Source organism: Pteropus alecto, unplaced genomic scaffold, assembly GCF_000325575.1.
Source record: "Pteropus alecto unplaced genomic scaffold, ASM32557v1 scaffold45, whole genome shotgun sequence".
NCBI classification, from domain to species: Eukaryota; Metazoa; Chordata; class Mammalia; order Chiroptera; family Pteropodidae; genus Pteropus; species Pteropus alecto.
In genome coordinates, this window is record NW_006442491.1 from 24151052 (window position 1) to 24178839 (window position 27788).

The 27788-nt window shown below is 44.3% G+C and overlaps 1 protein-coding gene across 1 annotated transcript; it reads left to right on the forward strand.

Annotated features, from left to right (window-relative positions):
• The first annotated feature begins 1520 nt into the window (after window positions 1-1520).
• Window positions 1521-23600, forward strand: FAM83D (family with sequence similarity 83 member D). Its single transcript, XM_006921813.3, has 4 exons — window positions 1521-2044; window positions 13850-14017; window positions 17989-18113; window positions 20233-23600. The coding sequence occupies exons 1-4, from the start codon at window positions 1568-1570 to the stop codon at window positions 21203-21205; spliced, it is 1743 nt and encodes a 580-aa protein (XP_006921875.1). The 5' UTR covers window positions 1521-1567; the 3' UTR covers window positions 21206-23600.
• The last annotated feature ends 4188 nt before the right edge of the window (window positions 23601-27788 follow it).

Here is a 27788-nt window from a genome sequence, read left to right on the forward strand (position 1 = left end):
ATAAAAGCATTAACAAGCTGTGTGTTGCACAGCCCCAGACCATGGTCCTTGTCTTTGTCATTTGCAGACATTTGTTGGTGTCCTGAAAGAAAATGGAAAGAATGTTCTCTTGGATTCTTCTGGACACTGGATGCCAGAGCAGGGACACATGGAAGGCCCCACACTTAGGCTTGAAAAACTTTACAAACAGGCTGGGGATGGGGAAAGGATGGGAAGAACCGAGGTATTGACTATTGGTTTTAGCACTGTGGAGCTCATGATGACCTTGATGAGAGGTTTTGGTAGAGCAGAAGGAGCACACACTTGAACGGGGTTGGAGAGAGAATGAGAGGAAGACTGGAGACAGCATGTGTAGAAAACTCATTTGTAGTTTTATGCTATTAAGATTAGCAGAGAAATGGGGAGGAAGCTCCAGAGGAATGTAGGGTCGAGAGAGAGGGTTTTAAGATGAAAAATATTTCAGCATGTTTGATAGGAATGAACCAGTAAAGAAAGGAAATGATGATCCAAGAGAGAGGAGAGAATTACTGGAGAGACAGGTTAGCAGTAGAGGGTCTGAAAGGTGGGGCCTAAATGCAAGGGACAGCTAAGCTGATTGATAGTAGTAACAGAAGGCTCAGTACGTAGGCAGAGGTGAGGGTGGGTAGGTTAAAGCGGTGGGAGAATGTGGGAGTTGTTTCTGCTTCTCAGTGAAAGAGGAAGGAAAGTCTAAGAATAAGAGTTAAAGATAGCGTGAATGAGGGAAATGTAGGCTAGCAGGCGACGTTAAGGGCCCGCTTGACATGATAAACTTAAGGCACAACCAGTCAGCCTGGTTATGTTTTCTTTTCCCCAGTATTGTATGGCTGCCTGGGTGCAGGTGGAAAGTAGGTGGAGAGCAGATTTAGGTTAACCAGGATTTCGGTTTTACCAGGCAAAAAACGATGAAGTGAGAGAAGAGAAAGCTACACAAGGGATAAAGGAGACATGGTTGGTCACGCCCAACCTCTGAGAGCCCAGGAGCAGCGCGGTCATTGAGCCTGGGAGCTGGCGCCAGCCGCTCCTCCCTGTGCCTAGGTCTGACCGCCCTGCGCCTTGCAGGGCAGTGCTGTAGGGCGAACCAGGAGGGGGCGCGCTAGGATGGCGGGGGCTGAGCTCTCGGGCTTCAGTTCGGGCTCCGCTGCCTGTGCCACCGCCCCTGGCCGCGCAGCCACTCAGGCCCATCCTCTCTGTGGCTGACTGTGAAGAGCTTCAGGATCCAAGCCTCGGCTACGTCGGAGCAGGTACAGAATCACCACATTCAAGTTCCGCGAAGCAACCCCAAACGAGAGCTTGGGCGTGTCGACCGCTGCTGACAGCCAATGCGGAGGCGTGGGGCGGGGCCGGCAGCGGGGCAGCCAATACACGTCAAGGGGCGGGCCGTGGCGGCGTGCGCTGCGCCCGGAGTCTGCCGTTAGGAGAAGGCAGCCAATGGGAGAGCCGGGGCGGGGCGGCGCGGCCAATGGCGCGAGCCGGTTTGATTCAAAGGTGCTTATAAAGAAGACTGCGGGTCCACGCACGCCGGATCTCGGTGGGTCGGAGCACCGCCATGGCTCTCCTTTCCGACGGCTTAGACGAGCTGCCTGCCGCCTGCCTGTCCCCGTGCGGGCCGCCCAACCCGGCTGAGCTGTACAGCGAAGCTCAGCGCCTGGCGCTCGAGGAGTTGGTGGCCGGCGGTCCCGACGCCTTCGCGGCCTTTCTGCGACGCGAGCGCCTGGGTCGCTTCCTGAACCCCGACGAGGTGCGCGCCATTCTGCGCGCGGCCAAGCGGCCGGGCGAAGAGGGCGCGGCGGCGGGAGTCGAGGACTCCTTTGGCTCATCGCACGACTGCTCGTCCGGCACCTACTTCCCCGAGCAGTCGGACTTGGAGCCGCCGCTGCTGGAGCTCGGCTGGCCGGCTTTCTACCGGGGCGCCTACCGCGGCGCCACGCGCGTCGAGGCGCATTTCCAGCCCCGCGGCGCGGGTGCCAGCGGCCCGCACGGCTGCAAAGATGCGCTGCGCCAGCAACTCCGCTCCGCGCGAGAGGTGAGCAGCCCAGCCCCGGCCCCTCGGGACTCCTCGGTCTCCGGACGGAAGACCCTCTTCAAAAATGGGAAACAGGCCTCATGGGAGCGCGGGCCGGTGGCCTGGGGGTCCCCGACTCGCCCCCATCTTGCTCTTTACCCTTCGTATCCCTAATACCCCGCTCGAACCTTCTGGTAGGGGAGAGTGGGAGGAGTCTCAGTCGCCAAGAATGCGCCCCGGCCCCTCGGGACTCCTCGGTCTCGGGACGGAAGACCCTCTTCAAAAATGGGAAACAGGCCTCATGGGAGCGCGGGCCGGTGGCCTGGGGGTCCCCGACTCGCCCCCATCTTGCTCTTTACCCTTCGTATGCCCAGTACCCCGCTCGAACCTTCTGGTAGGGGAGAGTGGGAGGAGTCTCAGTCGCCAAGAATGCGAATTGCGCCCGAGTTCCAACTCCTAACATTCACATCCCCCGAGAGAGAGGAGCAGAAATATTTCCAATGGCTAATTTCAGTTCAATCAAACCAGATTGCCAGTTTTCCTTGCCCAAGTCAGCCAACCGTAGAGCGCACTTTCAGGGGCTTCTTAGGAGCTGCATTACCTAAGAAGGTCATTACCTAGGGGAAAGTTCCTGGGAAACTGTCCTTAAACAACTCTGGAACATTAGGAATCTATTATTGCTAGCTAGGCCCCTCCACGTGTCTTATGTCGTAGAAAGCAAATACGTACAAGAGTGGCAAAGTGAGAGCCTTGCCCTGATCCCTCCTACCGCAGAGAGGAGAGTAAACTGCTCCTATGAACTGTGGGGACAGGAGGGTTGCTTTTCCTTAGGCTTCAGTTAGCAGAGGCCTCCTAAAATGCAGACACCCCTGCATTATGTCGTCTCTATTTACCTTGGGTTTTGGTGCAGTTGTCTGGCTTAGTGTAACATGGTATTGGGGTGCGGTGGGAGGTCTTGTCTTGGTGCCAGCCAGGATGAGACTGCAGCAGGGTGCTGGGTAACTAACTGCGGGGTCAGGGGAGAAGAGTGCAGCACATAAGGTGGGTGGGGCAGGTTAAAAAAACTGTAGGGGTAGACACCTTTTTTGCTGACTGGCAGTGCTCAGCTTCCTGGCTGTCTGCCCAGGCCACGGTAAGACTCGCTGGGGATGGTACCTGTGGGTTATATCTGTGCATCAAATCTGATTGAAATAGCCAAGTTAAGGACCAAGCCCTAAATCTCCTCACTGTTCTGATGCTGCCTGTTCTTTGCCGGATTGTTGGGTTGTAGCGAGTAGTGGGTACAGTAGGCTAATGCTTTGTCTTTGGGGGAGTAGGTGTGGGCTCCACTATCAGCCCTGCAGTGCTTTGAGTGTGCCGAGGGTCCTTTTGATGCTGCAGGCACTTATGAGTTCAGTGAGGTTAAAAAAGATGGGAAAATGTTCGATTGTGGGATAAGCGTGCATTCCCAAAGCTTACCTCCAGGACGAGAACTTGGGCACTTGGAACTTGAGAAAAGTAATGAACATGTCTCCTTGAGATAAAGGGATTGCCCTAGGCTCTTGCCTAGCTCTAATTTTTAGTGGTAATGAAGGGGCACTGGAACCAAGGCCAGAGGGAAACTTTATAAATTTATATACTGGCCTTAGAAGGGACTCTTGGCTAGCGCTAAGGCTGTCTTTTGTTCTGGGGACATTCTGTAGTACTGATGTAGTACTGACATTCCTGGGTAGAACCTCTTGTTCCGTTCTGTGCCCTAGTCCAGCCATACATCATATCTTTGAGATTCTGTATTTGGAACATTGGTGATTTTAACTGATAAAGGTGGTACCTTTAAATCTGATGAGTATTTTCAACATCTCTGTCATGTGCCTAATTACTTGCTTATCCAGTGCCTACTATGTATTGGAGCCTGTGCCAGGGGCTGGAGCCACAGGTAAAATGCATGATCCTTGCCTGCTCTTCAGAGTTGACAGTCTGCTGGTGGGAAGCAGTCAGGAGGTTGCAACAGGTAGTGGGTGATGGGCTGAAGAAAGTAAGCCTCAGGAGTGGTGGTGATCTTTGAGCTGGGTCCGGGAGGCTGAGTGGGGCTTGCCAGGCCAAATGATAGGGACAAGCCGAGAAGCGTGAAAGGACCTGGGAGGACAGCCAAGTTCCTCACAGCTGGAGCAGAGAGTTTGTGAGGGTTAATGGTAGGAGAGGAGGCTGATGGGGGAGATGGGCTAGATCGTCAAGAGCTTTGCACACTACTTCAAGGAGTAGTGGGGAGCCATCAAAGGTTTAGAGGGAGGAGAGGAGCAAGATCAGATTGTTGTTACTGAGCAGTACTTCTGGTGGGACCATGAAGGAGGCTAGGTTACAGAGGGGTGTGCTAAGGCAGTGCTGGGCCCGGACCATGGGGGTAGGAAAATAATTTTAGGTAGAATTGACAGGACTTGGTCATTAGATGGCCTGGAAGGATAGCGAGGGTGGGAACAGGAGAGTAGGCAAGGCCAAGGAGAAAAAGGTATAGAAAGAGTTGAAGAAGACTGAGACTTTTTAGCTTGAGTAGGCAGTGATGTTACCAAATTAGAATAAAGAAGAATAAGCCTGAAGCTAGGGATGGGGAGATGAGTTGGTTTTGAGACTTGCTAACTGTGAGATCTCAGAGACTCTCTCTTTTATTAAAAACAAACAAACAAACAAACATAATGTTTTTTTTCCAGGCACTATTCCATATAATCCTGAGGGAGGTGCAGTTATCTCCATTCACTAGTGGTGGAATTGAGGCATAGGGAAGTTTAGCTGCCCCGAAGTCACACAGTGAGGGAATGATGGAGCTGGGACTCAAACTGAGGCACAGCATCTGTTAACCACCACATTCTGCCTTGTGCCATGTGGAGATAAGGAGTCATTTTTGACCACAGGTAGAGGTGTGTGTTGTGTACACAAGAGGGGCTGTGTCACTCTGCCCATATCCTTTAAATCTAGTACCCATGACAGCGAGGACTGTGAAGATGCAGGTCTCATGCTATTTCAGGATGAGATGTGAAGCTGTTCCCTATCTGTGTTGCAATGGCAAAAGCACCTGATGGTATGATTGAGCACTTACAAGGGGTCAATTTCCGTGCTAAGCCCTTAACCTGGATTCTCTCCTTTAACCATCCCAACCCTAGGAAGAGGCCACAGTTAGGGTACCAGGCATAAAGAATATAAGTAACTTGTCCAAGATCATGTAGTCAGTGTGAGACAAAGCTGGGCTCAAGCCCAAGTCTGCCTGGCTCCTGAGCCCATGCCCTTAATCACAGCTCCACATGCCCTCCCTGCCATGAAGATGGATTGGTACTCCACTCGTTTTCAACAAACTCAAGATTTTTCAGTTTCTTAAGATTTAGACTTTTAGTTCTCACGTTAAGTATCCTATGAACAAGAAAATGACAATGACAGTACTAAATCTATCTTTTCTCAAGAAGTCAGGGTACAAGCACAAGAAAGCAGGGTCACTTAGTGAATGGTGGTGTCTAATCCTGGCTTTGTAGCCTGAACTGATAGTTCTGGGGTAGTTCTGGTTGTGGCTTGCAATGCGTCTGGCACAGAATAGGTGCTCAGGAGATACTGTGGAAACCTATCATAATGTACTTTTGATCATTGAGCTACATGCACTTGGGGCAGGGGATGGGGAGAGGTAGGAAGGAAGATAATGAAATATTTCATGCAGCAAGTACTTGTCCTGGAGTGGGTGTGACTGGGGATGTGAATCTGCCAGTCCCTCTGCTGGCTCAGTTTCTGTTGCGCCTTTCAAAGTGTGGGCATTCTGCCACACTGAATGAGGTACACCATTTAAAAGACCACATGATTTATGTACAGCATGGCTTCTGCATATAGTCTGACTGCTGACCTCATGTTCAGCAGAGTTTCACCAACGCTGGAGGAAATACTGACTGTTTTGAACTTTCGAGAGCCAAGATGTTTGCTTCCAAAGAGATTTTTAGAGTAATTTTGAACTATATCGGATTTTCTCCTTACAGACCTACTCCAGAATCTATCCCTATACTACTGTATTTGTTTGATGAGTCATTTGGTTCTTTGTTTCTGTTGCCATGTGAATCAGTGTTTGCCTGGGCTCTGGCCCCTACGAATCAGGTTGGAGTGGAAACCTCACTGGAAGAGCTGCGTGCCCTCATTTGGCCATGGACTTCTGCTCTGGCCGTGGGACTGTTCCTGTTTTCTGCATGGGAGTTCATGGGCAAAGCTCATCTCACCGAGGTCCCACACTCCCCAGAGCCATCGTTCTTACCAGCTGCCTATCGCCTATGTGCTTTTGTTCCAAAGAGGCACTTTTGCTGTGACCTCGCCCTTCGGCATCCTTTTGATAACCTGAGCATTAGTAGAAGCCGTCATTGTGTTGACCAAGTGCCCTGCCAGGAGGAGTGGCAGCTGAGGAATCTTTTGGAGGCCCCTGGTGTGCATGTGGACGCATCTGAGTTAAGGCCCTCGTGACGTTGCTCAACCCTCCTCTGGGTTAGAATAGAACCTGCGCAGTGCGATCAGTTCCTGTTCTGGATGCTCATATCAACCCAGGCAGGCTTTCTCAACCTTGCCACGACTGACATCCTGGGCTAGATAATTCTTTTTCACTAGGAGCAATCCTGTATGTTGTGGGGTGTAGAGCGGCACCCCTAGCCCCCCCGCCCCCCAACTAGATGCCAGAAGCCTAACCCCCCAAAATAGTCATGACATTCAAAAATGTCTCCTGAATGGGGAATAGGGAACCGTTGCTTAATGGTTACAGAGTTTCTGTTTGAGGTGATGGAAAAGTTTTAGAAACATAACAGTGGTAATGGTTGCACAACAGTATGAATGTGAGCAATGCCATCGAATTGTACACTGAGAAGTCATTAAAATGGCAAGTTTATGTTATATATATTCTACCACAATTTTAAAAAATGTCAACAGACATTGCACAATGTCTTCTTGAGGGCAAAATCGCCCCTGGTTGAGAATTACTGGCCTAGAAGTTCTCACTGGTGAATCATTTTAAGATGTAACCCATCAGACTAAGGATGGCTGCTGCTTTTTAGCCCCTCCTTCTGATTTTATGTGTCAGGTTGAAGGTTTCGGAATATTCAGCCATTTCATTTCTTCTTTATAATTGTGGTAGAATATAAACATACATAACAAAAGTTACCAAGTTTTAGATGTACATTAAGTACACCGACATTGATGTGCAGCCGTCACCACCTCCCATCTCCAGTACTTTTTCATCTTCCCAAGCAGAAACTCCATACCTATTGAAAATAATTCCCAAGTCTGTCCTCTTCTCAGCTCCTTTCAACTACCATTCCATTTTCTGTCTTCCATTTCATTCACTTATTTTTTTCACCTAGGAGCCATCATACAGTAGAGAAGCTACAGGACTGTCTTCTGATCCCTTTATGGATATAGGATAAGTTCTCAGGAAAAAGAAGTAGCGGGTATACACTGACTTCTTAAAAATCCTTATGCAAATGATGGAAACTCTAGATTGTGATTTGGTGGCAAAAATATGAATACACATATGCAATAGGCTATTTGTTGTAGCACTATTATAGCAAAAGACTGGAAGAGTTCAAACAGCCGTCAGCAGAGGATTGGTGAGTGAACTGACCCTTCTACACAGTGGAGTACCCTGTGGCTCTGAGGGAATGAGGATCACGTCTATTATCTGTTATGAAGTGTTTAGAACTGTATTGATCAATGCAGGAGCAATAAAAATAACTCAGAATGATAGAATAATAAGCCCTCCCCCCAAAAAACACCTCTTGATACTTTTCCCTCCCTTTCTAAAAGTCCAGCATACCTTTGTACTTCATGCCGGAACAGTACAGAGAAAATGCAGCTGTGTGTGTGGTCAGTCCCTCCACAGGCTGGTGAAAAACTGGCTCCCTCCAGCCCGTCCTTCCTGAAGAGGCATTGTACCACTCTGCCGATGGAGGCTCCATCAGCGCTTTAATCTGATACTTAAATTGTCAATTTTATAATAGCCTATGAAATCTAGAGAACACACACAAACAAATTTAGGTTTTGCCATGGAAATTTGCTTTTTTGTTTGTTTGTTTTTAAACTCTGAAGATATCATCAAGATAGTTATTTAAAAATTTTTAAAGAAATGCCAAGGAAAGGATTTCTGATCTATTAAAAGATATTGCAAACTGGGAGAAAATATATCTTTTGTTTTTTTTTTAGCAAGAGGGTCTCCAGAAGAAGTGGCAGGAGCCCAAGGGAATTGAAGGAAATTGAGTTTGGGTGTCATATGGTCAGCGTGAGGAGTTCAGCAGATAGGCCATGTTGACCAATGTACAGGTTCGCGCGTCTTTGAATGTGCTCAGAACTTTGGTAGAATTCCAAGCATGTTGCACACATGTCCTTGCTTTATGACTGTGGAGGGGATGGGAAGGAAACTGAGGCGCAGTAGGAAGGGGTGATTGACACATATATCCTGCTTCACGTAGAGGAAGAACTGGAATGAGAACTGGAATGACTGACGAGTGGCCCCTTGAGGCTGCTCATGTGCCCAGTCAGGACCCATACTAGTCCATTGACAGTGTCTGAATCAGACTTCAGAGCCGGAAGGGCTGTGTTGGAGGACACTGAACTCAGGTAGAATGACTTGCCCAAGATAGTGGCAGAACTGAGACTAAGAATACGACTAGCTGCCACACGAGGGCTTTCTATGTTCCAGGAACTGTCAGATGTTTCCATGGAGTCTCTCGTTGACTGAACCCCCAAACACTACAAGATAGGCGGTGTTATTTGCATATTATAGAAGTTAATAGAACTTATGTAACTTGCTAGATGATACATAGTGCTTGATAGTGGAAGAGCCAGGATCCGTGTCCAGGTCTAATTGTACAGCCTGTTCACATAACATCTTTGCTCCCCAAGGTATCCTGATTTAGTCCACTTTGAATTAGTCAGCAGTATCACCTGCAGATGAGAGTTGCCCAGTGTCCTAGGGAGTTGCAGGTTCCTTGGTGTTCGCTCTGTGAATTATTGCATGTTAGTAGTCATCCTCTGTGATGGGCTTGATCCCATGTACTTTCTGGAATACTCTACTGATTCTTTCAGGATTTAGTTCAAGCCCAATCTTTTGAAGACTGAACATTATTAGACTTGTGTGGAGTAATATATAGTTAACACTTTCTCACTGTAGCTCTGGCGTCAACACAGGCCTGAGCTGAAATTCCAGCTCCTACATTTGCTGAAGTGTGTCACTTTGAATGAGTTACCTGACTTCTCCAAGATTTAGTTTTCTCATCTGTAAATTGAGGATGACAGTTAATGGGTTCTGAAATCTTTAGATATCTCTTTAGAGCATTTATGCAGAAAATATATAGAAATGATTCCAGTTCTATGTGAAAAGTAGCAGAAACAGGAAGGATTTGTGCCCTTCCCAGAGATCAGGGACAGCACAGTGATTGCTTCTGTGTAACCATGAAGATCACAGAGTATATATCAGCAAGGGATAGTTGGTAAGTGGGGGAAAGGCTTGGGGTTTTGTCAATTGTCGTGATGATGTGGGACTGGACACAGGTATGGCCGCTCCAGATGTGGCTAGAGAAATGCAGGAAGAGAGTAGGGTAACAGGCAGGACAGAGTTGCAGATGGGTGTTGACCCTGAAGTAGACTCTCAAAAGTTACCACGTACAGAGCTTTCTAGCCCTAAGAAAGTGGGCAGGCTCTGTGCAGCACGGGCTGGGACAGGGCAGTGCTCCCAGTGACCATGTGGGCACTTGAAGGGGATGCACGTCTTCCTGATGTGTCTCTCCTTTGTCCCTGTATTATTCCTCAGGGAGGGAGCAGTGACTGGTTTCTAAGCCATCTTTCAAGTCCAGGTGTGTGTCTAGGGCCCAGCAGTCTGCAGCATGACCTAAGAGATGTATCTGGCCTTGGAAAGCAGTAAATAAGTCATTGCTCAGCTCACTGAAGGGACTCCCCTCAGAGATTTGGGAAGCCCCAGGTCTGGTTCAGCTCTGCAGGGCTTGGTTGTGTGGGGCCCGTAGGGCTAAGGAGGGAGAGTATGGACAGGAAGCACGGTTGGGGTCTTGAAGGAAGGAAGGATTAGAGAAGGACTGATTGCTTCCATGAGTAAGGCTCTTCTTCCTGCAGAAGTATTAAGAGTCCTGCTCCAGTGAGAAAGGAGGGGATGTGATACAGGGGAAGAAATGCCTCCATCCACCCTCTAAACACCCCAGTGTTCAAATCCAATTATTTTCAGTACACAGGAAAGGTGGAGGCTTTTAAACCAAACAATGAAACCAGTAGCAAATTAGATGCTTACTCACTACCGAGCAAAGCCGTTGTTTATAGAGTTGTTTTATTGAGTGGTTAATCTAAATTCAGTTTGGAAGGTGATTTATACTGTGGGCCCTGCTCCTAGGTCCCTGCCTCTAGCATTTCTTCAACCCTCGCTAACTTGGCCAGCTGGTCTGGGTTCCTTGGTCTCTGTCCCCATGGCACCATGGGTGTACACTCATCAGCCCCATCACACTGTTTCCCCTGGCTTGTCTCTTGTTTCCCTCATTAGACTGGGTTTCTTGAGGATAAGGATTGACCCTAGGTCCTTAATGCCCAACACCATGCCTCATTCTTGGTGGGCTCGCTGAATATTTGAAACAATAGTGAGAAGTGAGAGAGGCAGGCAGATATCTGTGTGTTCCTCTAGCTTTCTTTTGTGAGCTTCGCTCTCATTCCTATACCTTTGCATGCAGAAACCCTTTATGAAGGTTTTACTGCAACCCCAAAATCAGTTTTGAAGCCTCTCTCTCAAGTTTGTTTCTTTTTCTGAGTTTCTTGTTTGAGTAAACCTGAATCTCCCTCTGCCTCTTCCCACCCTTCTTTCTTTTCCTCTTCCAGCCTATGCAGCCTATTGCTTGGCTTTCCCAAAGCCCCTTTCCCAACTCTGTGACCTCATTGCTTCCATCCTCAAAACCTCTCTCACTGATTTTTTCCTTTGTGTCTTTAGTCCTCCTAAATGTTTGCTGAGCCTAAAAAGTATCTAAGCACCTACTGTTTTGCAGGCACTTTGGTTACACGGCCCTGTGTTAGAGGAGGTGTGGGGCCAGATTTCCAACCTACCCATAGCTCTTCCCAGTATCAGCTCCTTCTGTCCTGTTACAGTCATCGCTTTGAATTCATCATACTGTTCTTAAAATCACCTTCCCTCCATTGCCTGTGTGATACTGATTCCTTGGTTGGCATTCAAGGCCTTCTATGATCTTGCTCATTCACCTGTCTCAGTCATGTCCTGTTGCTCCCTTTCGTGCATACTCCACGTTCCAGCCGAATTGGTGCATACCTCATCATTTCCTACCTCTTCCTGTCATCTCATGGCTTCCTCCCAGAATGCCCTCCCCTTCACTTCACTCCTGTTCAAATTTTGTCCTTATTTGTGATTCAGCTCAAATGCCATCTCCTTCAGGAGCCCTTCTCTGACCTTTGGTAAACAGTGAGCGCCTATAGTGTGTCCACCACTGCAGGGAAGATGCCTCACTGCTTCCCTACCCCCCACACGATCCTCTTGTTTAATTGCCTCTTACAGTATGTATCATTTTGCTTCTCTGCATCCCACTTCCTCTCTTTGCAGATAAGTTGAGTCTAGGTCAAATTCTTTATAACTACCTTTCTACCTAGTACTAGGGTTCAGCCCACAGTAGACTCTGAAGAGGTGCTAGCTGCATAATTGAACATCATTATCATGCCTAAGTCCTTTCCATGCTTTGTCTCATTTAATCCTCACAACAGCCCTTTGACGTAGATGCTATTATTATCCATATCTTCCAGAGGAGGAAACAGGCTCATAGACGTGAAGCAGTTTGCTCAGGGTCACATAGCTGGTAAGCCACAGAGCTTGGGACCTGTTTACCCAGGCTTTTCTGCCTTTTAGCCACTGTAATATATGACCTGAATGAATGGGATAGATAGAACTCAAAGTAGGATGTGTAAAACCCATTGAAGGATATAAACTTCTGAAGATGCCACCAATTTAGAAAGAACACTTTTTATTTTTTAAATCATTGTGCCTAGTGGGTTTCTCTGTTCCCTTTACCAAGAATAGCTCATAGCTGAAGCTTCATCAATATTGGGAAGGGAGAAAAGAGGACAGGCAGCCAAAGAGTTAAATTGGTTTTCCCAGACTCCTTCATAGCAGTGACTCCCCAGGAGCTGGCATTTCAAGGCCCCTCGTCCTGATAGACCAGACTGGGGGTATTGGAGAAAGACAGCAAAATTTCCTCTGTCTCTGCATTTCTTCTTTAACCTTCAAATACTTATGGGGTAAGTGTGACTTTTAGGTACTGTCCTGGGCCCTCTGGGGCCATAGAGGTTGAATCAGTTCCATTCAAATGCCTCTACTCCCGTAGATGTGAGATCTGTAAATAAATTACCTTACCATTCAAAAAAAGTTAATGTGATTCTAAGAAATGTGTTTTTACTATTGAGAGGAAGGAGAAGCCCTTACAGCGTCAGACTATGAAAGGGCTCCAAACCTTGGCTTTAGGGATCAGTCTCTGTGGCTAACACCCCCAGCTCTGACTCAGTTTGCAGAGACTTGTTTCTAAGGCTGGATGTTTTGACACTCCCACAGCCATGCCAGGAATTAGCTGAGGGCCACTGTTTAAACCTGCAGAGGGTGTGATTAGAGGCTTTGCGGAGGAACAGCCTCTCTTTAGCAAGGAAAGCTGGGGGCTGGCAGATGCCTCCCTATGTAGAACTGTCCGGACAGTTCAAACTCTGGTCTGGTAAAGCAAATCAATGAACAGATACTTAAGATACCTTTTGAACTTCATGTAACATGTCATTTAGATCTCACTACAAACCTATTTTGCAGGTAAGGAAACAAGACATTCGAAATAGCCATTATCTTCCCAAAGACACGTGGCTGAGGCAGCTCATGAACTGTAGTCTAATGTCAAGTGTGGAAAATGTATTAGGCACAAATGGAGCCATGTTTTGGGGGAGAGGATAGGACTGGTCAAACTTCAGGGCAGAATCCTTAGGACATATTTCGATGTTCTTGTTCCTGTGGGCTTGCACTGTGGACAGATACCAAAAAACGGTAGAGACCACCTTACATAGCGGGGCTGGTGCTCTGGAAGCCATTTACTGGGATCCTGACTTGTGGAAGATGCAGAACATTACAAATATGTGGTATCAGCGTTAGCAAAGCAGAAGTGGAAGAATCCGCTTGTCTGGTTTGATTGGTTTCAAGCCCTGAGTTGGTGGTGGATGGAGTGGGCCTGTGTCGACGGTGCTAAGAAATCGGAGATTATGATCCAAAATCAGATAATAATAAAATTCATAGATTTGGAGAATGTTACACCCAGAAGGGACCTCAGAGGGAATCTAAAGTTTTATTTACTTGTTTTACAGACATAGAAAACTGGAGTCAGTGGGGAAGCAACATGCCTAAGATGACAGTGTGTTAGCCACAGAGCCTAGTCAGCTTGCTAGTCTGAGCTGATCCTGTAAGATGGGGCTTTTAGTAAAGAAAGAGAGATTGAATGGAACAGGTTCATAGGAGGGCAAGGCAGTTGATTAAAAAACAAATATGTTTTTTAGGAATTTGCCAATGTGGAGGGGAGCGTCTGAGAGGCATTTGGGGGGAGGGTTAGCTGAGCCAAGTGCAGATTTGTAGGATACAGTACAGTGGCCTGTCTTCAGACATAAAAAAGAGTCCACGTTGAGGGTAAAACCGATATGCAGAAGGAGAAGGAAGTGATACTGTAGGTGGGGCCCACCTCTGAGATGGGGTCCAGAGTCCAGACGAGGAGCTGTAAGGTGGTGGTGTTGCGGGCTGACAGCTTGCTCTTCCTCTCCCTGACCCTGCAGGTGATCGCGGTGGTGATGGACGTCTTCACAGACATCGACATCTTCCGAGACCTGCAGGAAATGTGTCGGAAACAGGGAGTTGCTGTATACGTTCTTCTGGACCATTCTCTGCTTTCCCAGTTTTTGGATATGTGCATGGATCTGAAAGTTCATCCTGAGCAGGAAAAGGTTTGTATTCTGGTTTCACCACAGTCAGAAATAGGACCTGTCTACATGGCAGGTGGAAGTGGTATCCCCTTTACAAGAGGGGGAGCCGAGGCCCTGAGCAAAGCGACTTGCCTGAAGTCTCACAGAAGAGAAATGACAGAGTCGAAATTCAAACTTTGGCTTCTCCCTCATGTCATGCTGCCTCCTGTTGGTGGCCAGAGGCTGCCCTGGAAGCTGCCACTTTTGACTGTAGTGCTAGTAAACTCCAATTTTAATCATAAAGACCACCATTTATGAAGCTCTTAACAAATGTTATGAAACTTAATCCTCACAGCAGCCCTTTTGGGTAAGTGGCATTCTACCTATGTTTTAGATCACGAAGTGGTGACACAGAGAGCCCAATGTCTACAATTAGAAAGTAGTGGGACTGGGGTTTGATTTCCCATCTGCCATCACTATCACATGCTGCTTCTCATTTCTCATTATTATAAAATTAGACTTCATATTTTCTTTGCTTTGAGCATGAAAGTAATTGAACTTAAGTATTTAAATGTAAGGTTATACAACTCAGCTAGCTTGATCTCTTTAGTGGAAAGAGGCCAGAAAAATAGTCCCACTTATTAACACCATTTTTGTAAATTGAGCATTCATCAACTTAGTTCACTATCTGTGAGCACCTACTATGAGCCATGCATTGTTTTGGGTACTGTTCTGGAATTTGGGCTTTGGTCCTATAGGTTACTGCATAGGGGACAAAAAGTTACCACCTTGTTATTAAGCAATTTAGTTTGCTTGCAAAATTTTGGCCATTTAGCTCCTCCTACAGAGTTCTTGTTGGTTGTTTTCCCAAATGAGGAAACCAAAGATTGGGTTTAATTAGGTAGTTTTCTAACTTGTCACTAGTGTTATAGAGCAACTCTTGATGGAGGTAGGATTAGAGCTTGGAGACCCAGTGAAACAAGCCAGCCATGTGACCCAACAGTCAAAAAAATGAGATCAGGTGGACCCAAGGAAAATGCAAGTCAGGCATGGAAGAGCGCATTGTCCCTTAGCCAAATGTTCAGTCTGTGATTGCTCACATAGAGCCCAGTGAGGAATCGAAGGTGTTAGTGTTTAATTTCAAGGCGCTCTTTCTGTAATTGAGGCAGAGTGTTAGCAGCGGGAAAATCACAGAGTTTTGGTCACAACTTTGATCGGGTGATTGGCTCTGATTCATCTACTTGACAGAAATCTAGGAATACTATTTGCTGACTCAGTTGCCCACTGTTGGTTGCTGCCTTTATGGTGTCCAGATTCTCTGTAGGAGAGGTTGAAAGGAGGTCTGTACCTCTGGCCTCACTAATTTTTGTTGTGTTTTAACTCCTTCCTTGGGCCGCACCATCTTCCCTGGTTGCTTCCCTCACTCAGGCATGTCTGTTGCTAGTGATCGTGTGCCTTACCCCGTGGGGGCTGACTTCCTCCCAGACCCCGGCTCTGCGGCTCGGGTGTCCTGTCTGGGAACCTTGTGTGCAGGTCTCAGAAGCACTTCGGCCACAATCACAGAGGCCTGCACAACATTCAGATAAGTCCAAAGGCAAAGATGTATGGAATGATGCCTGAATCTGCCCATATGTGGTATTTTTTATGTTCGTTATTATATGTTGATCCTTTGAAGCTCTGCTTAGGAATCATCACCTCCTCCAGGAAGCCCTCCCCCGCCAGCTCCATGCATACCACCACGGAAGTTCTTAGCTTTTTTCCTTTTTAATTTAAATTTCCATTTTGAAAGTGTAAGATTTATAAAGGAGTTACAGAAACAATATAAGGAATTCATGAATACTCTGTCCAAATTCTCTAAATGTTAATTAACGTCTTATCTCTACATATTTGATAATCGAGAAATAAACTTGATGTAATACTATTATCTAATGTAAAGATCTTATAAATTTCACTAATCATTCCATGAAAACCCTGTTTCTTGTCCAGGATCCAATTCAGGACCATAGCTGGCGTTTAGTTGTCATGTCCCCTTAGCTTCCTCTTATCTGGAACCATTCTTCCCTCTTTGTCTTTTAGGGTATTGATACTTTTGAAGAATACTAGCTAGTTTTCTGTAGAATTTAGGTTTGTCACATGTTTCCTCATGGTTAAATTCAAATTATGCATTTCGGTAAGAATACCACAGAAGTGATAGTAAGTATGTCTTGTCATAGTTTTTTTGTTTTGCCTTTTGTTTTTATTTTGAAATAATAATAGAGTCACAGAAGTTGCAAAGATAGTACAAAGAAGTTTCCAGGTATCCTTCACCCAGTTTCTCCCAATGGTTACATCTTATGTAACTTATAATTGCAAAAGCTGGAAATTGACATTGGTACACTGTGTGTCTATAGTTCTGTGCCATTTTATCGCGTGTACATATGTGTAACCACCACCACCAAGATACAGAACTATTCCATGACCACTAAGATCTCTCTCATGCTACTCCTTTATAGTCTCGTCCACTCCCTTCTCTGTGCCCTGCCCCCACCATCTTTAACCCTGGAAACAACTAATTTGTTTCCCATCTTTATAATCTTATCATTTAGAGAATGTTGTAGTAATGGAACCACATAGTATGCGATCTTTTGAAATTAGCTTTTTCCTGGGTTGGCTTTTTCCTGTCGGCGTAATGCCCTTGAGATTCTTCCAAGTTTGTTCCTTTTTGTTGCTGAGTAGTGTCATACGGTATGAGTGTACCATGGTATGTTTAACCATTCAACTACTGAAGGATATTAGGGCAGTTTTCAATTTTTTACTATTATGAGTAAGATGCTATGAGTATTTGTGCGGATATAGATTTCGCTTCTCTGGATGATGTTAGTCTTGCTACAATTTTTAATTATTCATTATTTTTCTCTCTTCTAGTCTAGTCCTTGAAGGTCAAGAGCGTGCCTTATATAGCATGCCTTATACCTCTATTGTCTCAAGGCTTGGCAAATAGTAGGGGCTTTTATGGTGGAATTAATGAGAGTCACAAAAAGCTTAAATATTTTATTTGAATATGTAAGATTTCTAAACATATTTATCTATTGATCTGCTCCGAAGAATGCAGATTGTCATGCCATTGTATATACATTTACGTGTGTCATCTTACAGAGATAATTATGCATGCACATGCAGTATATAGCACCAGAGTGTTACCAGTGTACCTTTTGGGTGAATGCACATTTGTAGGAAATGTGACATTGTTGATTAAGCCACATGTGAAATGGGTGTTTTCTGCTTCAAGTCCCATGTTAGAGAACGCTTGTCCTATGTTCTTGTACTCTGAACCTATTACGGTGTGGGAGTAAGTGAGGATGGGCTGTTACTTATTAGTGATCCTATTAAACAAAAGGGTAGGAGGAATATCAACTTAGCTTCTTATTATTTGTTTGTTTGTTCGTTTATTTATTTGTTTTTTATGTATTTATTTTAGGTGAGGCAACCCTTGGTGACCTAACAGATTGCAAGGACCTTGTCATTTTACAATCCCTTATTTTTTTATATTTTACACCTACAGCACCTTGTCTTCCTAGGTGTTCTCCCATCCAAGTACTAACCAGGCCCGACCCTGCTTAGCTTCTGAAATCAGACGAGATTGGGCACGTTCAGAGTGGCATGGCTGGAGACTCTCTTTACCTTCTTTAAGCCTTTGTTAAGATATTATTACTAGTGTGTTTCCTTTGATGATTTAATCCCCCACATTTTGTTTCAAAATCATTTCTTAGATTTTGTTGTATAGTATTCCCCCAAAATGAGGCTCCTTTTAGAGCACATGTACACATGAACTAAGGGTATCAAAAATAAATATAAGAAAAAAGCATATGAGAAGATGGACTAAATGCGAAGTAGCATTACTTGAGTCCGAAGAATCATCTGGCTAGTGTACCAGGAGTGTTGTTACTGAGTTGTCTATTTGAGAATTGTAATCTTGTCTTAATCATTTGCTCACTGGATTGTTCATTAATTTTTTTCCACTCTTCCACCAACAGCTGATGACAGTTCGGACTATTACGGGAAATATATACTATGCGAGGTCAGGAACTAAAATTGTTGGGAAGGTTCATGAGAAGTTCACATTGATTGACGGCATTCGTGTGGCTACAGGCTCCTACAGGTAAGTTTCTCACCCATCCAGGCTTATTAATTTAAACTTTTCAGAAGGAGCATGCTATATAAAAGTAAAAGCTTCCTTTTCCTCTCAATGCAAGGCTCTATGGCCAGGCATTCTGATACTTATGTGAGTGAGTAGGTTAATCAAAGCCTCCTCCTACAGGGGGTGGTTGCGGTGGTGATCACCTCCCCTGCTCTGTGGTCCACAAAACTAAAGTACAGAGGCTGAAATTTGCCTGGAGAGCTCACAGTGAGTGAGTCCTAGATTCGAGCCTCAGCCAGGCCTGCAGTGGATGAATTGGGGGTTAACGGTGACAGAAACATTCTTGAGTCTTGTTCCTTGGAGATTTTGACCCCTCCTTGTCCCTGCTCACTTGAAGGTAAGGGCAGTCGTTGGCATGGACACCAGTGTGGAGGTCAGAGCTCAAATGTTCAGCTTATACTTAAATCCTTCACCTTGCTTTAAGCCTTGTAATCTAGTGCTTCAGTCTAGAAAGTGCTGATCCATGTCCTTTGAAGTTTCACTTTGGCAGTGCTGTGTTGGTGGAGTGCGGGGAAGCTGAGTAAAGGGAGGAGATAACGAGCGGTTAACACCAACCTCTAGAAGTTAAGACGTGTCATTTTTCCTGCTGTGGCTTCGAAGGTAGTGTGTTTTGCCACCTCTGCATTAGGTTGTCTGATGGGGTGCATGAGGTGTGTCTGCATGGTTTAAAAAAGAAAAACTCATTTTTGAGGAAACGCACATTCCTGAGTGGTAATTCCGTGTCAGCCTGGGTAAAGGTGGATGTGCAAAGATTTGTGGACGGTGAGGTGGTAAGAGCAAGAAACTCTTGATGCTTTTCTTCTCAAACAGTACAGTCCTTGCTCAGAACGAAATTCAAATTTTTCTTGAGACTTCCTTTCGTAAGTTTTTAAATAATAGGAGGAAGCTAGATTTTCACCCAAAGTATGATTTATTTATATAAGCGAAACTTAGCTCCAAATGGTTTTTGGCTACTCTAAAATATAAAAATGTAAAAACTACTCTCTGCAAATGAAATATGCTACCATTAAGGGTGAGGTTGGTGGCAATGATGAAGGTAGCTTCCATTTGTTGAGGACATTTTATAATCCCACTCTTGTTTACATGATCTCATTGAGGGTTTCCCAAAGAATCTTCTTTCTCTGTCAGTGGGGTGATTGCAAGTGCACAAAGCTAAGTCAGATGACTTTGTGCAAAATGGAATTTACTGACTCACGTGACTTTGAAGTGTAGAAGGGTTTTCCGGTCTTACTGATCCAGAGGCCATAAATGTATCAGAACATGGTCTTCCAGTCCTGCTTTTTTCTGCTTGGTCTTTCTTCTCAGTCACACTCTCCATTTGAAGGCAGAGGCCCAGGCTTTCTTGTACAACCTTTAATAGCTGTCTCCCAAAGAGAGTCTTTTTTTTTTTTAGCAATGGTATCAATTCTTGAAAAATTACTTGGCCCTTGCTGGGTCACATGCCCACTCTGGGTAGATCCCCATATCCAAGGGGATAGGGTCGTCTGGCCAGCCTGGTCATATGCTCTCCCTGCTTGTGATTCGAGCTTTCTGGGCTAGGGTGGGTGTGGGTTCTGTCACCAGAGGAAGGAGAAGGGATGCTAGACAGGCAAGGACACATGGCCACTATCAGCTCTTTATGTGCTTCCAGCATCAGCCTCATCGTTAGAGTAACAGTACTGTCTCCCTTGTGAAAATGGCAATGCTGGAGGAGAGAGCAAGGAGCACTGCACTAGCAATTCTTAAGAACTGAGCCTAGTCTAGGGTCTACTACTAGCTTCCCGTTGTGAAATCACTAGCCAGTTTCCTCACTTAGAAAATGAGGGCCCATTCTGGTTTTTAAAAACTCCGAGGATGAGGATGGGTAGATTTTAGTGTATTGGTTAAAGAGTTGGCCTTTTTACTTTTATGTTAACCTATATGTATATTATATACCTATGTTGAAGCTGGTTGAATTCACACTATTATGGCGGGTATGCTGTCATCAGAGTTATGACTCTTATTTAGCAGGATGTCTGGGCTTTATTACTTAGATTGACGATAAGTAAACTAAAGTTGCTTGTTCTTACCAGCTTCTGTTTGTTTGTTTTTAATCCTTAAGTTTTACATGGACAGATGGCAAATTAAATAGCAGTAACTTGGTCATTCTGTCCGGCCAAGTGGTTGAACACTTTGACCTGGAGTTCCGAATCCTATACGCACAGTCAGAGCCCATAAGCTCCAAACTCCTGTCCAGCTTTCGGATCAGCGGCAAGTTTGACCATCTAATTGACCGGAAACCACTGTCCAAGGAGCTCACGTTGGGCAATCTGCTGCGGCTGCGGCTGGCCAGGCTCTCGAGCACCCCCAAGAAAGCTGAGCTGGAGTGTGGGGCGCCTGCCAAGGGCAAAGAGGAGGCCAGGCGCCACGACTCCGAGTCCTCCACCATCAGTGAGGAAGACTACTTCAACAGCCACAAGGACACACCAGAGGATGGAAAGACGACCGATGCCGCAACTCAGACAGAGCCAGGAGAGGAGGTGCTAGCCGTGTGCGTGAGCGACTCGGGAACACAAACCAGCACCGCCACAGCCAGTGCTGGGACCCAGACCACAGTCGCCACCAGGGCAGCAAGTTCCCAAACTGCGGTTCGAGTCATGTCCGCCACCACCCAGACTGCCGTGGACGAGAATATTCTCTTTTCTCAGGGAATCCAGTCTAAAGAAGGGTCCCCAGTATCAAAGATGTCTGTGTCGAGATCTTCCAGCTTGAAGTCCTCCTCCTCTCTGTCTTCTCAGGGCTCTGTGGCAAGCTCCTTCGGCTCCCAGACTTCCATCAGAGCCACTGACCTCGTCTTTCCCGGGCATTCCAAGTACTGGGGCACCCCCCACTTCGACTCATTTAGAAACTTGAATAAAGAGCGGCAGTTGCACTTTTCTGGTATCAGGTCCCGGCTCAACCATATGCTGGCCATGCTCTCAAGGAGAACATTTCTTACTGAAAACTATCCTGGCTTTAATTCTGGAAATTACAGCAGAGCATCAGTTAATTTGCTGGCTATTAGAGATATCACACTTTATCCCTCCTATCAGTGACTGGTCAGCGTTCAGAGCCTCTGGGTTCAGCCAGGCTTGCGGTAGACCTCATCTCATCAGAGGATACTGCTTTATAAAATGTCTCCTCTCCCTAATTGTTTTTCTTGCACCTGATTTTTAGTCACATGATTTTCTTTGAATTCTATAAACTGTATGTTATTTTATGCTTTTGTTTTATTTTCGTCATATGTAAACCAAGTATTGGGTTTATGGTTTAAACACTATGGGTACAGTTTCTTTGCACAGTTTTAATATTGATATCTCTTGAAGAGAATGTTTAGGGGTTCTCAGGTTAATTCAAGTAAGAGATAAAATATGTTTTGCATTCTAGATTTGTTTGCTCTTCTGTTTTAGAGGTTTGAATCACTCGTTTTTATGATCAAAATCTTGTTTAGAATAAACTTTCTTAATTGTCTCTTCTTTAGGATATTGTGTTCTTAATATTCTTAGCATTAACTAAACAAATTTTTAAAAACTGGTGATTGCATAAGAATCTTTTTTTTTTTTTTTTTGCTTCCTGGCACTTTTTTCTTTAACTCTGGGGGTGTGCCATAAGTAATGCACTTAATAGTTATTTACGCATTTTTTAAATAGCGTTGGGTAGAGAAGAAGTAGATGATCCAAACTGTAAAAGAGAAAATATTCCCTTAAAAGTTAGAAGACAAAAAGAAGCAGGTGTCAGGGTCATCTCTTCCTTAGCAACATGAATATTGATGTTACTATCTCTGTAGTTTTAATGAGGAAACTTGCCAGACAGAAATCGTAGGCCTTTTCATGAGCATGAGCCTCTAACTTGTCTTTTTTCCAGGAAAAAGCTAGAGCTATTTAGACAGGGACCTAAGTTCCCTGCCTCTTTGTTAAAGAAGGCCTTACTGTACATTCTTAGATTCATCCCTGATATTAACTCTAGAGGCCCCATGGGCTTAATTTCATCAGATGGGTGTATTGACAATGATTCCGCAATCTAATATCCTGGAATAGGGGCAAAGAGGACACTGACAATTATCCCAGATGCCTAGTCCATTGGCAGGCAATGCAGCTGGTTTCTACATCCTGCTAATCAGGGTTGCTATGGCTGTGGAATCCTGTTTTTGTCTAGTCTCATTTGCATGGACAGACAAAAGGAGAGTTAAATGATGGCTTCCTACTTCTGATCTGGCTAGAGCAAAAGAGATCTGTAATAGGGGTGGGTGGTGTTGGCCACACAGACCCCTGAGCACACCTGCTGGTTTTAATGTGTGCACCGGGACTCCCTTATGGTCACCAGGTTATTTGTTGGGTTAGTGCTATAATCTGGGCTGTGAAGCAGACCAGACAACTGGTTCATGTCCACTCATGAACAACTCTGGCCTATGCCTTGGAGAAACATTATTTAAAACCACTAACAGATGTAAATAATTTCCCATGTTATCTATGACCCTCACAAAATATAGTGGTTGGAGAGCTGTTATTCTCAATTTTAAGGTGAAGAAACTGAACCTCAGGTTAAGTAGCATAGTCAAGGTCACATGGCTGGTAAATGGTGATAAAAATATTTAAACACAGGTTTCCAGATTCTAAGTTCAACAGTCCTTTATATTACTGTTTCTTTATAGAGAGCATGGAGGCATTAGAGGGTGTACCTTGAGAAATGGCAGTTAATGCAATGGTGAATTGAACACATAAATTTAACCTCATGAACAAACGTAGGTATGCTTGAAATTTCAACTCAAACGTGTTCTATGGAACTATTAATAGACATTCATAAAAAAGGTTCTGTGTTCAGTTTGGGAAATAATGGATCAGATAAATTTAAACAGGATTCTTTATTGCAGGACTACTCAGACTTTTGAATGAAGTAATGATCGCACTGACTCTCAGAGCAGGGCAGGTGTATGGCCTATCACAAGCTTACCTGACCATAGAGTCCTCTTTTTGTGGAGCAGGACTCAAATCTATTCTCTGAGAGTATTGTCGGCGATTAGAAATAAGAATAAGAGGTGTATAAAATCCTAAGAAAATGGCCTGGTCTCTCAGAGTAAGCAAAGCTTTTCTGGCACTCATCTAGAGAGTATCACTACAGGGCAGAGTTTCTCAAGGTGAGATCTGAGAACCACCTGCATCAGAGTCAGCTGGATCCTTGTGTAAAATGTAGATTATTGTCCCATTCCCAGGGGAGGGGGTGAGTGGGTGTGGCGATCATTTAGTTCAAAAATATTTGTTGCTATTTCCTAGGAGAGAATTTCCTTATCTGTCTAATGTCAGCCTTGGCCATTACAGAAGAGGCTATAAATATTTCAGTATATATCTAAAAGATAACAGCTCACTTTAAAAAAAACAACCACATTGCAATGATCATAACTAAACAACTTTGATAAAAATGTCTATCATCAAATAAAATCAATATTCAAATTCAGTTGTCTCATTTTTTTTCCTCCCTGCTGATCTGTTTGAGTTAGAGATCCATATAATTTCAAGGTCAACCAAATCAGACTGCAGAGTCAACATTCTCTTGAAAAACTTAAGGAGTCAACTGAAGAGATGGCCCTGCACCTCTGCAGGCAGTTCGTTTGGGGGAGTATCTGGGTTTTACATGAGACTCAAAGTGATAAGAAAACTTAAAGTATAAGATCATGTAAATGACAAGTTATGGGAAAGAAACTCAAGGGTGGGAATATAAAATGGAGTTAGCAATGAGCCTGCAAGTGCATGCCACAATGACAACACATTTACTTTGGGTAGGCCACACTTTAAACTTCCCAAGTAGCTGAGGCAGAAAGAGGAACCTGGCCAGACCCACCATTTACAACATTCCTGAGATGCAAGTAAATCCAGGTATAGGAAGAACAATCCTTGGTACTAAGATCAGGTAAGAATTTCGCACAAGGATCTGCTTATTAAAATGATACTGTTAAGTGTTCTGATAAAAAACACAATGACAGATAATTGGTATGCCCAAACACTGAATTCCATAAAAGTGGTTGTCCAAACCTATCAATGAGTTTGATGTATTCAGATGTATTGTGTGAGCATGGAATATTGTACCTTAGGTTGAATATGTTTGGATGAGCATTATTATGTTAGGTTCCTTGGTGCCACTTAGAAATATGCCCTTAGGTCTATTTATGCCTGCGAACACTCCATTTCACTCTCAAAAGGGTCCCAGTTAAAGTATACAGTCATCCTATCTAGAGAGCACCTGGCAGACCTCAGGAGCCCCTCCCCAACTCATCCAGTTTCATAGAAGTACACGTTCTTCAGGCCAATGTGAGAGATGCCCCTGGTAGCTGAGTCTCCTTCCTAGTGGATCTCTCCACACCTCTGCACTCCAATCCTTGGAGCTAAATACTTTTGCTTATGCTAATGCATGTGTGAACTTGATCCTTTGTGTGCAAGCCAATAAACCAGACAGGTTTACATATGTTAAAAGTTGCAGAGGGCTGCTGCACCTTAGACTCGATGGAAAAATACCAATATAGTACAATACAGTAAAAGCAATTCTGCAAAGGACAACCTCTTTTCGGGCTAGGAGACAGCTCTCTCTGATCTAGCTTGAAAGAATAGACCTAAGGGCAGCTAGGATTTTTCTTAGGAAGCTAAGAGTTTTAGCACCTGTCTACATGGATGGTGTAATTGACATGTTAATTTTACTTCATGCATTGCTCTCTGATACTCTTACCCTCAGATTTCCCCCTGAGGAATCATTTTGTTACCAACTCTCAATCCCTGTGATTCTGGTAAAGCTGACCACACCTGACTTGGGGTGCAGCATGATCTCAATGTAAGCCAGTCAGTACGTCATATTCGCTGGCCCTCGTGTCTGATTCAGAGATGGATACATAGCCAGATGCTTTTGCCATGGATTTCTGGAAAGAGGCTTGAAACTGAGAGGTTGTGGTGGCTGAGCTGACATGGTCATCTAGTTGCCACATGACACCTGGGTCAGTAGACTAAGGCCAAATGATATGATCAGAAATGAGCCCTGAATATGTCATATGTGTCCTGATGCAGCTGTGTCTCAAGTCAGAACTACTCCTGGACTTTATGAGCCTTTTGCTTGAGCGAGATGGATTTTCTATTACTTGTTACACAAAAGCCTTAACTAGTACAAAGATGATAACTCCTAAATCCTAGTGTCTCCCAAACATGGCCAAGATGGTTGGACTGGAAATATTTCAGAGCAGAAAGTACCTGTTAACTACCATAGGCACAGAAAAACTATCATGTACCATTGAAACATGATTTTTGAGGAGTATCTTTCTGGAAAATGTTATTCAGAAGTTGCAAAATGTAATCCTATGTAACAAAATGATCAAAATGAATCATTGGCAATGAGCTAAATAAATTCTAGATGCCCTCTCAAGGAATAACGGTTTTAATTTTAGAGTTGTTATTTTAGGCCATCTTTCTGGAAATAGTTAATTAGGAAGGATAAGATAGTCTACTGAGACCATTTCTAATTTTTGACAGTAAAACCACACCGTCAACATCTAGGTTATTACTTAGGTCTTTTCTCCAAGAGATGTTGTAAGCAAAACAACCCGTTAGGGACAGTTGGGCTTTGAGAACTTTTAGGACAGATAAACTAATTCTGATCTAGGGGAGCTAAGCTCTATTGGCTTTAAATGGTCCATGTGGTTGAAAAAATATTGGCCTGGGAATTAGAAAGCCTGACTTCTAGTTTCAGTTCTGATGCAAAATTAGCTCATTGATTCTGACCAAGTAAGTCCTTTTAACCTCTATGGGCCTGGGTTTTTTTTTTTTAACAGTATTTAGACTAGACACTGACTAACGTCTCTTCAGCTTTAATCTCCTGTCTCTTTGTAAATAGGAAGACTTCTTAATATAAATCATGAGCAATGTATAAAATACAGAAATAATAAAAAGTGGTACTTATTTAATTTTCCCTTGTATTCATGTATAAACCCTGTTTTCCATACTTGGGTCTTTAGTGAAAATAAGACAAAAATAAAACAAGGAAGGATCAATGCTATGAAAACTAAAAATAAGTATAAAACATGGAGAGTTCACATATACATTACTCAACAGGCACTTTGTTATTGCGCTGGGAACATGAATGTGACGTGGTCCTTGTCCTCAAGAAGCTTCCAGTATAATAGTGGAGGGAGATTAACTACAGTTCAACTAAGTAAATGTTATCACAAAAGTGAGCACACAGATTCTGAGTCTCCAGAGGTGGGGATGCTTAAGCCAGATAGTGAGTTTAGAGAATTCTTAGAACTGACCCTTAAGAAGATAATTTAAAGGATGGATGGAGAATTCTAGGTGGAGGGATTATAATGTATTGAACTCTATTTTCATTATTATTAACCCAGATAGTGAGTTTAGAGAATTCTTAGAGCTGACCCTTATGAAGATAATTTAAAGGATGGATGGAGAATTCTAGGTGGAGGGATTATAATGTATTGAACTTTATTTTCATTATTATGGAAATAAAGAATATTTGTAAAATGAATACATGCATGTAAATTTAGATTTTTTTCCCCTAGTGGATTTGCTCTATTTGAGTTAAGGAGAGCTAACGTTCATTGAATGCCTGTTATGCCTTACATTGTTAGGCATTTTACATGTTTTTTTATACAGCCTTTTAAAATATTAGATGACAGCTAGGAAATAGCAGTTAGGATTCCAAATCATGTTTGTTTCTAAAAACCCTTATCTTTCCATGACTGTCATTTCTCTCAAAGAATGCAAATTTTCTTCACAGCTCTAAAAATGCATAGATTCTGAAGGCTCTCACTTCCTTCCATTCCAATTAGTTGCATATCCATAAAATAGTTCCCCTACTTGAGATTATTAGCTCTCCTCTGGATTAGTGGAAACTTTCTCAAGCTTGTTAATCAAAAGAATCATCTGTAAATTTTCTTAAAATGCAGGTTCCCAAGCCATGCCCCCGGAGATTCTGATGCAAGATTGGACTGGGGCCTAGTATCTGTATTTTTAACAAGTATTTAATCATATGAGCAGCCACAATGGAGGAAACACTGGGTTAGTGTCCTAGCCTAACTGATCTACCCATTTCTAAGTCTCTTATTTCAACTCATTTTTCCCTGTTTTTCAGCTTTACTCTCAAGGCTCCTGAAGACTTCCATACCATTTACTATTGTTTTATTTACCGATCGTAATAAATACTACCGTATATCGAATCGAACATTTACTTACTATTCACTGCCAGTTTACTGAATCGGCAAACTCACAAGATAGTTACTATTATTATACCCCAATTTGAAAGTATGGAGAATAGAGTAAAGCTAAGATAGCTTGTAACATAATCAGCATTCAGCAATTAACTTGAAATGCACTGCCTCCGTGCCCACCGCGTGCCAGCAGTCCTTTCCCAAGGCTCGCCCATCCTGGAGTGTGCGGCCACCATGGAAGCCACACTACATTCCTACGAAAGAACTTGGAACCGAGACCTGCTCCCTCCAAAAGAGAGATGAAAAATGCGCCCCTGCCTCCGGTGTGGCTGGGAGGTCACGTGGACCTGAGGGCGGGGCCGGAACGCTCGCTAAAGAAGAGCAGTAGGTCACGTGAAGCAGAGGGGGCGGTGGCCACGGGGGCGTGGCCGTAATGCCGCGCGAAA

Excerpts from the sequence above, each read along its gene's own strand:
- FAM83D (XM_006921813.3), top strand. The coding sequence starts at position 1,568 with ATGGCTCTCCTTTCCGACGGCTTAGACGAGCTGCCTGCCGCCTGCCTG. Across the intron at positions 2,045-13,849 it reads AACTCCGCTCCGCGCGAGAG|GTGATCGCGGTGGTGATGGA; the intron begins GTGAGCAGCCCA and ends CTGACCCTGCAG. Across the intron at positions 14,018-17,988 it reads TTCATCCTGAGCAGGAAAAG|CTGATGACAGTTCGGACTAT; the intron begins GTTTGTATTCTG and ends TTCCACCAACAG.